At 50.8% G+C, this 13,132-nt stretch overlaps 2 protein-coding genes across 2 annotated transcripts; one reads left to right on the forward strand and one right to left on the reverse strand.

Annotated features, from left to right (window-relative positions):
- Positions 1-6,270: 6,270 nt before the first annotated feature.
- On the reverse strand, positions 6,271-9,203 carry LOC144368569 (uncharacterized). The gene is made up of 5 exons (XM_078027763.1): positions 9,195-9,203; positions 8,811-8,956; positions 8,513-8,729; positions 7,532-7,649; positions 6,271-6,856 (listed from the first exon to the last, which is right to left on the reverse strand). Exons 1-5 carry the CDS (start codon positions 9,201-9,203, stop codon positions 6,828-6,830), a joined length of 519 nt encoding a protein of 172 aa, XP_077883889.1. The 3' UTR covers positions 6,271-6,827.
- Foxd3 (forkhead box D3) lies at positions 8,625-11,273 on the forward strand. Its single transcript, XM_005337711.5, has one exon. It carries the CDS (start codon positions 9,249-9,251, stop codon positions 10,686-10,688), a length of 1,440 nt encoding a protein of 479 aa, XP_005337768.1. The 5' UTR covers positions 8,625-9,248; the 3' UTR covers positions 10,689-11,273.
- Positions 11,274-13,132: the final 1,859 nt, after the last annotated feature.

Consider the following 13,132-nt stretch of genomic DNA (forward strand, 5'->3'; position numbering starts at 1 on the left):
AGAAATATCCTCTTCACTGTCTGTAGTCTTGGCTTCCTCCAGTTTATCCTTTATGTGCTCCATTTCAAAATTTTATGCTGATCATGGCCAATCATAGATTTAAAATCCTTCAGATGGGCTGGGGTTGTGGCTCAGTGGTAGAGTGCTTGCCTAGCATGTGTGAGGCACTGGGTTCAATTCTCAGCACCGCATATAAATAAATAGACAAAATAAAGGTCTGTCAACAACTAAAAATATATTAAAAAAATAAAAATAAATAAAAATAAAATCCTTCAGAATTTTTAGTTTCTCCCTATAATTGTTATCTAGTATTCTATTACTCCAAAATTTAGCAGTTTAAAATAACAAATACTTATTTTCTCATGGTTTCTATGGATTGGGAATTCAGAAAGTGCATAGTTTGGCCGTCTCACTCAAGATCTCTCATGAACCAGGCATGATGGCTCATGCTTATAATCCCAGCTCCTCCAGAGGCTGAGGTAAAAGGATTACAAGTTTGAGGCCAGCCTCAGCAATGTAGCAAAACTGTCTCAAAATAAAAACTAAAGGGGCTGGGGATGTAGCTCAGTTGGTAGAGTGCTTGCCTCACATGCACAAGGCCATGGATTCAATCCTCAGCACCACAAAATAATAAATATATAAAAAATAAAAAGGGTTGAGGATGTAGTTTGTTTGTAGAGCACCCCTGGATTCAATCCCCAGGAAGGAGGTAAAAAATCAAAAGAACAACAACAACAACAAAACCTTTCAGTGGCTCTTTATCAACTTTGGGGTTCTTGGCTCAATATCCAGGAAGCTCCATGATTTTCCTCTTGTCTAACCCCTGTTGAATCAACCCCCTCATCTTGTTTCAGTCACACTGCTCCTACTGGCTGGCATACCTGTACAACTGTGTTCGTGCTCTGTTCTTTGCCTAGAACTCTGTTCCTCTTTTTATTTACCTAACTGCTACTCATCATTTGAGACAGGTCAAGAATTATTTCCTTCAGGAAGCCTTCTTTCTCACCCTTCTCCTTTCTAGGCATAGCTGTATCTACTCTTCACTCCCGTAACATTGATGTGTATTTATCAATGATGTGTATTTATAACTCACCACACTACAATTTAACTACAGGCTTCCTTGAATAAGTATCCATCGAGAGTCATCAGAGTATGGCAATGTCCTGGTGATCTATCTGGTCCTTCCATTACTATTGGAGCTCCACATTTGCAGATGCTTGGCTGCACATTAGTGGTTCAACAGTGAAGAGAACAGAACAAAACTCCTTGTGGAGTTGACAGTCCAAAGATGACACCTGCCTTCTTATGTGCTTTCTCAGAGATCTACCGCTTGGCCTTTGATACAAAGTCAGCATGTCTACAACCAGCCTTTTCAATAGTTTCTCCTTGTCATTATCTTTTCTCAGATTTTTCCCTTTTACCCATGTTCTCATTGAATTTCTCCCATGTGTTTGTTCGTCAAAGTTCTTTCATGTAGTCTACAAGGAGACATATTGGACTTAGATAAAATTTCTAAGCAAGGTTCTACTTTCACACTCTTCTCTTTTCCCTTCTTCCATCCCTCAATTTCCCTGTCACACTTTTATTACTTATTTCCCATGAGACGAAATAGCCTCTGTCTGTTCAGGACTACTGAGAGGCACCCAACCTAGTACATTCTTTTCTCAAAATGTCCCTAGATTCTAATTTACTTCTCCCTAATCTTCCCTAAATATCCCTGAAGTCAGAGCTAGCTGGTCAGTGTTATCCTCTGAACTGGAGGGCTTTATCCTTTCTCATTTCCCACCCAGAGAGAAAGATCCTCCTCATTTCCCTGTGCCATAGTTCCACCTCGGGGTACACTGTTTCTCATGCCCAGCTCTTCCTTGAGGGAACTTGGCTTTAATTCTTCTTTTCACGCCTAGCACCTTCCAGAGTCCCTAAAAATTCAAAAAGTATTAACAAAGAATAAATAATTATATATGTCTTGTCTTGAATTCAGCTGTAGGTGTGACTTCTGTCCAAGAAATTTCTACACTGCAGGGAGATCTACAAAAAGAGATAGTCAGGAATACCCACTTTGGGCTCAAGGGAGGGGGGGTGTTTCTTTTAAAATGTGAGGACAAGAATTTACATTAAAAAAAAAATATTTCTACCCGGAGGTGGTGGCACACACCTGTAACCACAGCTACTCTGGAGACCAGAGGCAGGAGAATCCAAAGTTCTAGGCCAGTCTGGGCAACTTAGCAAGACCCTATCTCAAAATACAAATTTTAAAATAGGGCTCCGTATAGCCTGAGCTTTAGAAAAAAAAATTTTTTTAAAAAGTGGTTCTATATTTCTGATGTCACATCTATATATGTACCTTTGGTACATGGCTTTCGAATTGTTTGTAATTTTTTTTGTAAATCAGTTTGACGTGAACGACGTATGTATTACAATGGTGTATTACAATTCTGTATGTTATTCAAGTGGGTCCTTTCTCCAGGATATGAGTTAGCCAGTGGTAAAGCCTTTTTAAAGATTTTGCTAAGGGGAAACTGGGCCAGAAATGAGAAGCCAACATTCTATTCGAAATTAACTTACTTACTGGGTGTGTTGGGGAGTAGGGAGGAGAGGGAATTCCTGCATGAATATGAAGGCACAAACTTTTAGAGGGACAGAGTTGTTAAGAGGTCTTCCAGGTCACCTGTGCACCCCGGGTTATGCCTAAGTAGGAAATGGACCCAATACTACCGGCAGAGAATCTTTGCCTAAAACTGAATCCTCCTCTGTCCTCCCCTCCCCCACGCAAAGAGGACTCCCCACTGGGTGCATTTGCAGGCACTATAGCTACTGCTTGTACAACCAGGCCTCCCTCCCTCTCGGGTTCTCGCCAAGCTCCGGAGATGTCAAAGATTCTTAAGCAGGGGTTTTCCATCTGCCCCTTGAGGAACTGACCCTGAGGCACGTCGGGCGGGACCAAGCTGCGATGTGGAGAATTCGATGTCCGAGCGACCTCCTCGGAGGAGTGAATCGAGTTAAATATAACTGCGCGAATGGAATGGCGCTAAAAATAAGGCAACAGCTGGCGGGTCCACAGCCCTGTCCCGGCCAGGGCGGGGGCCTGATGGTCTTGTGCAGGAAGGCCAATCCCGGCCCAGGGGCGAGGAGGCCCCGGCGTCTGCAGCCTGGGCTCGAAATGAGGTGGGTCCGATTGCCCACTGCCAGGGAGGACTCTCATCGCGCGGGTTCTGGGGCCTGGCTCCGGGTCGCTCGGTGGCCTGAGCCGGGACTTTCCATTAAGAGTCAGAAAGCCAGGCGCACTTCCCTAGACGTAAGGTGAAAAGACTAGGTGGCGAGGTCCTGCCTGCCCCACCTCCGGAAGCAGCTGAAAGCGACAGAAGAAGACTCGGAACCCTAACAGAGGCCAGGGCCTCGCCAAAGATCCAGTACCGGGGGACCTGCGGCGGGCGGCCTCGAGCGCGGACTCCAGGCGCCCCGGCGGCTCGCGTCGCCTTTGCGCTCCCCACCTTCCCACAAGCCTCTTCCCGCGCGCGCCCCGCAGCCCTGCGCGCCCTCCTGCGTCGGCGACCCAACCATCAAGCCCACAATTGAAACGTTTCCAAAACGGGCTATTTATTTGCTCCCAATAAATCGATCGGCGGTGATTAAGAAATCGATGTGGCTTGGGTGGGCGAGTCGCTCGCTGGGAAGGAAAGGCGCTTTCGCCCTGCGCTCGCCCGCAGGGAGGCCAAGGGCTGGCGCGGGCCTGAGAGAGAGGCGTGTCTCGCCAGGGCCACACCCGTGGACCCGCCACCTGGGCGCTCTGGTCCCGGTTGGCCTCTTTCCCTCGGGGGACTGGGAGCTCGCGCTCGCCTCTTGCTTTCCTCGGCCCCCTCTTGCCTTTTCTTGCGTTTGATGGAGGCTGTGACTGCCAGCGGCCGCCGAGCTGCTACGAGGCTTTTGTTGCTCCTCGGCCGGCTGAATGGGGATTTTGTAAAGCGGGACAGATAAAAATGAGCAGCATCATATTGTTTGACAGAATGATCCTGCATGATAAAGTGTCGGCTCTGAAGGGGGTGAAAATGGTGAATTCCTAAAAACCCAGCCCTCAGCTCCTCCGTGTGCTGGCGGTAGCCTGGAGGGACCCAGCGGACTGCCAGGGCCCGCCGCATCGGACCCAACAGTGTCAGAAAGCCTGGAGCTTTCAATGCCAAGTCATTTTTAAGCCCCGATCCTGCCCAGGACCTTTCTCCTCGCGGATGAAAAGAACAATTTTCGAGAGAAAGGCTCGTTTTGATTAAATCTGACATGCTGCTGATAACTCCATGCTAATGTGAAATAATTAACATAATAGCCATAATTAAAAGCACGCTAACAATGCCATAAATTTATCACACAATTTTACTAGCTTTCTGCCCCTAACTGCTCTCTCATCGTTAATTAAACGTGTTGCCTTTTACAGAATGGATGTTTATACATTTCCAATATAAATAAATTCAAAACCATCCTCTCTCTCCCTTTCTCTTCTCCTTTCCTTTTGGTCTCTTGCCATTTACAGGCACTCCTTGGCGTGGACTCTTGAGTGGCAGACACTGAAAATAAATGAAGTTTTGAGATGCAAATCGAAGCAAAAACGTTAAATATCCCCCCACCCAAGATAATCTGGAGAGGTATACAAGGGAGGTGGTGCAGAGAAGTGATTTGAAAAATCCCACCCACTGAGAAATGGAAATAGTCTGAGTGGGTTGGGGCCCCATGTATTTATTCCCTCTATCCTTCCCACCTTCCATGGTGGCAGTCATCCAAAGAGACAGATAATAGTTTAGATTGTTGAGAAGGAACAGACTCAAGTTTGGGGTGGCTAGGGGAGGAAAAGATGGGGTATTTTGCAAATGGCTCCACCCACATTTTGTTTCCTCCACAAGAGGGGATAGCTGCCCTTGATGGGAGATGAGTCCCTTACTCCTTAGAACCTGGTCCCATCTTCCCGGATTGTAAGAAAAGTGTATCATCAGCACACAGCAATGATAATTCTATCTCAGGTAGCCTCAACGATTTAGTCAAGGCATCAACAGTCTCTGACATAAAGGAAGAGAAAGAGGGCACCTGGGTTCTTGGGCCTGCTGATGGGTAGGTGGGCCATTCCCGCCTCCCGCACCCTGTGGCCTTGCCCCTCCTCCCGTGTTGACCACTTGAGAACCCAAATTGAGCTGTAATTAATTTTCCCTTTCTCCGTCATAAATTGTACCATACCCTTTCCCCCACCACCACCCTCTTCCAGGACACACACACTAAATCTCCCCTCCCCTGGAGACGTCTCAATTTTCTTCCTATTGATCCTGACTCCACTCTTCCAGCCTCCTGTTGCTAGAACCTACCCCCACCACCCCCGCCGCGGGGCCTATCCCAGCGGTTTCCCCAGCCTAGTACTACACACTCAGCCTGCCCCTAGGAGAAACCAAAGGAGTTGCATACCACTTTCCTTTGGCTGAATCGTTTCAAATACTTGAGTAGCTGAGACCGCTGGCTGCCATCTTCCTCTTTAAATATCTGCTGGGAAGTTTGCTTGTTGTGACCCAAGTAGTCACTCTCACTCATAATCGTGTGCCTGAAAATACTCGATCTTCATGTGACCCCCCAATAACCCTTCGAGACTCAGACGACGTTTATCCACGCCCCCTCCCCGTTTCCGTTCTTTATATTACATTTTTCTCCCCCTCACTATGTCTTACTTTCTTTTCTTCACCTCGCTTCTTCTGTCCCTATCCTAAAGTTTGGAGGGAACTGACGACTTGTGGGTTTTTAAACTGCAAACTGCAATTAACCGGCAAACTATTTAGGTCAGAATCTGGGCTCTTCGGATAGGATCCTGCACGCGGTCGGGTTCAGGCCCTCTTGGCCGCGCGACCCCCCGCGGCTGGGGCAACGGGAACCTTCCTGCCTCCCACCTGCGCTGACTGCCGCTTCCCCTCCTTCCCGCGCCGGGAGGTTGTGCGGACACTACTGTTCTCCCGGAAGGAGGAAACCAGCAGCCAGTTCCCAAGCTGAGATTGGCAGCGGAAAAAATCCGCTGCCTCCGCAGGAAATCGATATTAAGCGGTTAGGCCGGCACCAGCGCGGGACGTCGGGGCAGCAGCCAGTAGGTCCTGCACGTCTCATCTCATCATTTAGCTAATCGACGCGAAAAGTTTCTGTAAGGGCTGGACCCAGCATCAGATGGTAACACTGATTGAACAAGAGATTAGCACAATAGATCTCTAACCGAGGGGAAGCGTCGCTTTTCACGCTACGCACCGTAATTAATGGTATGAATCAATTAATTTGACTTTTATTGTGTCGAAGGAAAAAAGCGCAACAAATGGAACCGGCAGCTGGGAGTTGTTCACCACCCCCCTTCTCCAGGGAGCTTCCAAGGAGACACAAGAGAATGGACAGCTCAGACCCGGCCTTGGCAGAGGGAGGGTGAGAAGCTGCAATCAACCGCGTGTAGGAAGTCCCGAGAGCCAGCTCGGGCGGGCAGTGGAATCGAAATTAGGTTCATTAGGAGATCACTTCAGAATGACCAGTGAGGGCAGCCCTGGAGACCCCATCCTCTCCCGTGCATACGCACCCATGCACCTTGCAGGCCAGCCACCCAGGCCGCAGTGGGACCCGTGTGGTGCCCAGAGCTTGCCTCTGGAGCTGAGCGACCCAAGATGGGCAAAAGGAGTTTCTACATTTTTAAATTTCAGTTTTGTTTTGCCCAACCTCACCCCCTTTAGGACCTTCCTTTAGGTTGCTCGGGCAGTTGCAACCTCGACCTCTGAAGCCTGGGGTGATGGGCAGCTAGCTCGCAGCTCGCAGTTGATTTCGTGGTAGACTGTCTAGACGGCATTGTAAAACGGTTCCGAGCCTGCGGGCCACAAAACGATGCAGCTGCGGAAATGAACTCAAATGCGTTTTAGGGTTATGGAGATCACATAGAAACCGAAAGGCCTTGGAGGTTGGAGGGAGTCTCAGGACAGTCACTGCCCCAAACCTGTCCCTATCCCCAATCGGGAACGTTCTGCGAATTAGGGATCCAAAGAGCTAGTGTTAAATCCAAGGGAACTGTCTAACCGAGATGAAAGTCAATCTGTGTGTCGCAATGCCTGCAATGAAGCAAATTTACAGATTTTTAGTTTTCATTTCATTTACTTATTTGATATGCCAGAGAAAGAGGTGGTGGTAGACGGGGAGACAGAATCAGAAGCACCACTCTCTACGAGGAATTAACTCAGTTTCCTAGTGTCTTCTGTAAATATATCACTAATTCTTTTCTCTCAGTCCTTCTCCCCTCTTTCCTCTGGTGAAGCTGGCCCTCCCCTTCCAGGCCTTCTGCCGACAGACATGTCTTGGGTTCCCTAAAACTCTCCACCCCGGAAAGGCGCTAATGCCAGAGAAAAGACCTCATGGTGGATTCACCGAGTCAGGAGCACTGATTCCCCTTGGAGATGTGAGGTCCATGCGCCCCAGCAACGCCACGCACCTGGGTCAATTTGGGGTCCCCACCCCTTCTCCCAGTCGGAATCCCCGCCGTCTTTCTTACCATCACTGACTTTCTTTGCCAGAGAAACTCCGTGTATACTGGCCACATTCTCACCGCCTCCTTCAATGGCTTTGTCGCTGGTTTCCGCGGAACTTAAATCTTGGAGCATTTGCCTCTGCTTTAAGAGAAAATCCATGTTAGGTAGCAGCAAAAGAGAGCCCAGTCCACCGGCATGCCAGAGGCCCCCGGGGTCCCAGAAGGCCGTGCCCACCGCCCACAAAGTCGCTGTTTGCTACCGGCCCGATTTTACGGCGATCGGGGCCCCGGGCGCGGCGTCTAACCTAGAGGCCCAAGGCCTTTTCCCAGTTCCATTTGACTTACCCAGGCCGCGGCCAATACCAGCTCCTTCCCCAGCTCCTCATTTCCGACTTTTTCATATGCTAAATCGTTTAACAACTCCAAGCAGCCAGTTACGGCTTCTTTATTTGTAAGTTCCCTGTTGTTTCACGTCGTTTTTATTTCTTTCCGCAACTATTCTAATAGATTAATCGATAGCTATCTGCTAACCTGAGTAAGCCCCAGCTAATGCTGCTGTAACCACGAGAAAATATGTATATACATACATAGAAAAACACGCCCGCGTCCAGCCAGGAAAGCCAGGGACGGACCCAAGTGGTTAGGTTTAGGGAGAGGAGAGGGGAGGGAAAAAAAAAAAGACACCTCAGCAGGTGTCTTCTCTCGGAATGAGTTCCGAAGCTGGAGGGGGGTCTTAAGTCTAATTAGCAAGTGGGAGCCCGGTGCGTTGCCTTTAGTCTTGAGAGAGAAAACAATAAACAAAACAGAGACTAATAAGTTTTTCTTCTTTAAAAATGAGATGGCAGGCTTCTTCTACATTGCCAGTCTCTGTCCAAGGAGTGTTAGCAACCGGGGGGAGGGGAGGAGGAAAGGATAAGGGGCGGGGAAGGCAGGGCAGCGGGAGCCGCACGGTCCCTCGGACACTCTTAGGCCCACGCCCTCACTCCCACCCACCCACACTCACACCCTCACTGGACCCCAGCGCCGGGATCCAGCCTGGGCAGGGGTCTCCAGGCGGGCCGGAGCGCCCTCGGGGCCGGTTGGATGCTGGGCGCGTGGTGCGGTGCGGAGTTGCGAGTCTCTCGTCCCTTTGTTGACAATTCCCAGAACCAACTTGAGTTTGGCCGGCTCCGCGGCGGCCCTGACGTCACGCGTGGTCACGTGGCCCCGCCTCCCGCTGGATCTTTAAGTAGAAAGTAATCTATCAGGCCAGTCCTTAAAACGGGACTTTCGACTACCGGGGCTTCGGCGTCCCTGACACCACCCCCCCTCTTCGATTGCCCCTGCCAGCGCCCTCCCGAGCTGCTTGGCGCCCGGCGTCCCGCGCCCGCCTGAACAGCTCTTGTGCCCCACAGCCCGGCCAGAGGCCGAGGAAGGCGGGCGAAGTAAGGGGGCGCGGCGTGAAGCAGCCTCCCAAGCCGTGAGCGGGCAGCTAACGCCTAGTAGCGAGCTCCAGGGACCGCAGGAGTTCGAGGAGCGCGGCGACGGGGGGCGGACATCAGCGCCCGTACGGCGAGATGCCGGGCCTCCGAGTGTGAGCCGAGCCAGGAGGGCCCCGAGCCACCTGCGCCCCCCTCCCCTCTCCCTGCCCCCAGTCTTTCGGGGGCGCCCAAATCCCCTTCCCCTGAGTTCCTTAGCAGCCCCTAACAACCCCCATCGCCCTCTGCTCCCTCCCGGCCGCCGCAACCAACCCCGAGGAGGGATGACCCTCTCCGGCGGCGGCAGCGCCAGCGATATGTCCGGCCAGACGGTGCTGACGGCCGAGGACGTGGACATCGATGTGGTGGGCGAGGGTGACGACGGGCTGGAGGAGAAGGACAGCGACGCGGGTTGCGATAGCCCTGCGGGGCCGCCGGATCTGCGCCTGGACGAGGCGGACGAGGTGCCGCCGGTGACACCCCATCACGGGCAGTCTCAGCCGCCCCACCAGCAGCCCCTGGTATTGCCCAAGGAGGCGGCGGGAGCCGGGGCCGGGGCCGGGCCTGCGAGCGAGGCGGGAGCGCCGGAGGCGGACGGCTGCAAGGGTGGCGAAGAGGGCGGCACGAGCGGTAGCGGGCCCGGCGCGGGTAGCGGTGCGGCTGGCGGCCTGACTCCAAGCAAGCCCAAGAACAGCCTGGTGAAGCCACCCTACTCGTACATCGCGCTCATCACTATGGCCATCCTGCAGAGCCCGCAGAAGAAGCTGACCCTGAGTGGCATCTGTGAGTTCATCAGCAATCGCTTCCCCTACTATCGGGAGAAGTTCCCCGCCTGGCAGAACAGCATCCGCCACAACCTCTCACTTAATGACTGCTTCGTCAAGATCCCCCGCGAGCCGGGCAACCCAGGCAAGGGCAACTACTGGACCCTGGACCCGCAGTCCGAGGATATGTTCGACAACGGCAGCTTCCTGCGGCGCCGGAAACGCTTCAAGCGCCACCAGCAGGAACACCTGCGCGAGCAGACGGCGCTCATGATGCAGAGCTTCGGCGCTTACAGCTTGGCGGCAGCGGCAGGCGCCGCGGGACCTTACGGCCGCCCCTACGGCCTGCACCCAGCGGCCGCAGCCGGTGCCTACTCGCATCCAGCGGCTGCAGCAGCTGCAGCAGCGGCCGCAGCGCTCCAGTACCCATATGCCCTGCCGCCAGTGGCGCCCGTGCTGCCGCCCGCCGTGCCCTTGCTGCCCTCGGGCGAGCTGGGCCGAAAAGCGGCCGCCTTCGGTTCGCAGCTCGGCCCGGGCCTGCAGCTCCAGCTTAATAGCCTAGGCGCGGCCGCGGCTGCCGCGGGCACGGCGGGCGCGGCGGGCACCACGTCGCTCATCAAGTCTGAGCCCAGCGCGCGTCCGTCGTTCAGCATCGAGAATATCATCGGAGGGGGCCCCGCGGCGCCGGGCGGCTCGGCCGGGAGCGCTGGCGGTGCCAGTGGCACTGGGGGGGCTGGGGGTAGCGGGGGCGGCGGCACGGCACAATCTTTCTTGCGGCCGCCCGGGACCGTGCAGTCGGCGGCGCTCATGGCCACGCACCAGCCACTGTCGCTGAGCCGGACGACTGCTACCATCGCGCCCATTCTGAGCGTGCCGCTCTCTGGACAGTTCCTGCAGCCTGCAGCCTCCGCCGCCGCCGCCGCTGCCGCCGCCGCTCAAGCCAAATGGCCAGCGCAATAGGGACGCGCCGGTGGCCGGGGCGCAGGCCGGTCGGCAGCCTCAGGCAGCGTGTGCATTTCCCGGCTGCGCGCTCTGCCCCGGTCCCGGTCCCCCTGCCTAATCCTGGACTCGGCCATATCCAACCCCTACCCCGATCCCCCAACACCGACCTTCCGCGGCCTCCATCCCCTCGCGCACACCTAAGCTGACCGAGCAAACTCACCGCGCGCCCGCCGGGAATAGCTTTCCACACAGGTAAAACCAATAACCGAATTTTCCAAAAATGCACCCCGACGGCGCCTGTTCTCAGTATCGTAGGGGTGGAGGGAAATTCTTTGTACATATTTGTATAAAAATTATTGACTTTCCTTTTGGGGTTTTTATTTTTTTAAGAAAAAACAAATTCAGTAGATTTAGAGCTCTGAACTTTCATTTTTTTTGAAGGTTCACTCTCCGCAGTTTTATCTGAGAAAATGTATAGAGACGTTGGGAGATTTTAAATACAAAATTTTCAAAAAGGCGAAGTGTCATTCTATTATAAAAGTCTGTTTATATATGAATGAATATATATGGTATTCTAAATGTTATTCCATCGTGTTGTACACAACTTTGTAAATAAATTTTTAAAATGCTCAACATAGTGTTTTATTTAGGTGTCTGAAGTAAATGACAAGATTTTTAAATGGAATTTGCATTTTATCTTCCCCAGAAAATTAAGGAGTTTCAAGTAATGACCTTTTCAAACTTTGACAATTCACAATTTGAGTGTAAGAACATTTTAATTGAAGAAAAAGTATACCTAATTTAAATCATTAATGTTTTTTCCTTTAGTTTTCACCAAAAACCAGGATGCAGGAGATGATCTCCTTCATACCAATCCATTAAATCTAAATAACCAGACAGTTATGTAAAGTAAGCTGTCATTTAAGAAAACACACACACCTAATTCTAAACAACAGCAGTCTTAAGAAAAACCAATGAAGTTTTTAAGACAATGAAAACATCTCATGAGTTTTTAGTCATTTTAATTATCCTTTCAAAAGTAAGCAAATTCCAGACTTCCCTGATTTTAGCTTTTAAGTCAGATTTTGAAATTCCTTTTTTATTCCTTAAGTGGAAGTGCTAAATAAACTCAATTGATTTTTTTTAAATTTATGTGATGGCATTTTAAATTTTGCAGTGGGATGGTATTATCTATATTAACCTGATAGATAATACATAGTTGTTTTATTCTTTCATAATATTTTCAAATAAGATATCTCTTTTCTCTGGCACTAATCCATCCACATGATAATTGGATTTCTGAAGGATTCCTATAGATGCTTTCTTTCCGTCCAACCCGAAGCCTTTCTCAAGGCAACGAAACACCATTAATACCCTTTTAAAAACAGGTGCACATCACCCCTCCCCCTTTTTTTCTTTTACCTTAGTCTAGGTTAGTGTGAAATGCGAGATCGTAGTGTAATAATGGGGAATGCCTTCGTAGATTATTTTTAATGTGCATTTCAGCTGTCTTTCTTTTAAAAAGTATTAAGGTAGAAACATCTTGACGCAGGAGACCGGTTTCCGCCACCTTCAGCATACCCTCAAACGGCATCAATTCTAATTATTTTGTAATTAATTTAGCTGTTACAATTACTTATGCGCAATCTCTTTTACTGGAGCGGGTGGCAGCACTGTCAGCTCGGCCCTGGGAGCGTCCTGTTAATAAAATCCGGCCAGTCCCTGGCGCTGTTGTCCACTTCGCCGCCCGGATGGTGGAGATGCCTCCACACCGCGGATCCGAGCCTTGTTTTTCCGCGGCGGGCGTGCGCTAGTGGGTCGCTTTAAAAGGCACTTCCTCGCAAATACCCGAATCTGTTTTCCTGGTAAACGGTAAACGTTATTTTGTCCTGAGTAAACATTCCTTCGGGATCAGGGTCCTAAAATAAAACAAGCTGCAGGGGGTGAGAGAGTTTAACTTAATAAACAAGAATCCGACCATCAACCACCGCCAGTGGAGCAAAAGTAACCTTCACGTAGACGAGAATAGGGACCGCACGGTCTTGGGGCGGGTCCCATCTAATCTCCTTTTACAAGGAAAACTAAACGGATCTAAATTTGTTTGTGTGTTGCAGCTATAAAAGTAACAAGTTGTTTCACAGTTGTGTCTGGCTAATCGGTTTTTTACACAAACAGCAAATGGTACATGATTTGTGCAAACACATAGAGGTTATTTCTAAATTTAGCTGACACCCCTGGGAAAAGGGAAAGGCAGGGCTTCTTGAATTCACTTTTAGCCTCAAGAAGCTGCTGATCCAAGGCTTCTAAATGACATTGGATAACAGGGGCCTCATTCCATCTCTGATCCTTTGTTACTTATAAAATTACTCGCTCATATTTCCGCGCATAGCAGCAATACCGGCCGAGCCTGAGCCCGCAGCGTGACACAGCCACAAGCAGCCGCTTGAGATCCGCAGGGCTTT

Source organism: Ictidomys tridecemlineatus, chromosome 11 (assembly GCF_052094955.1).
Source record: "Ictidomys tridecemlineatus isolate mIctTri1 chromosome 11, mIctTri1.hap1, whole genome shotgun sequence".
NCBI lineage: Eukaryota > Metazoa > Chordata > Mammalia > Rodentia > Sciuridae > Ictidomys > Ictidomys tridecemlineatus.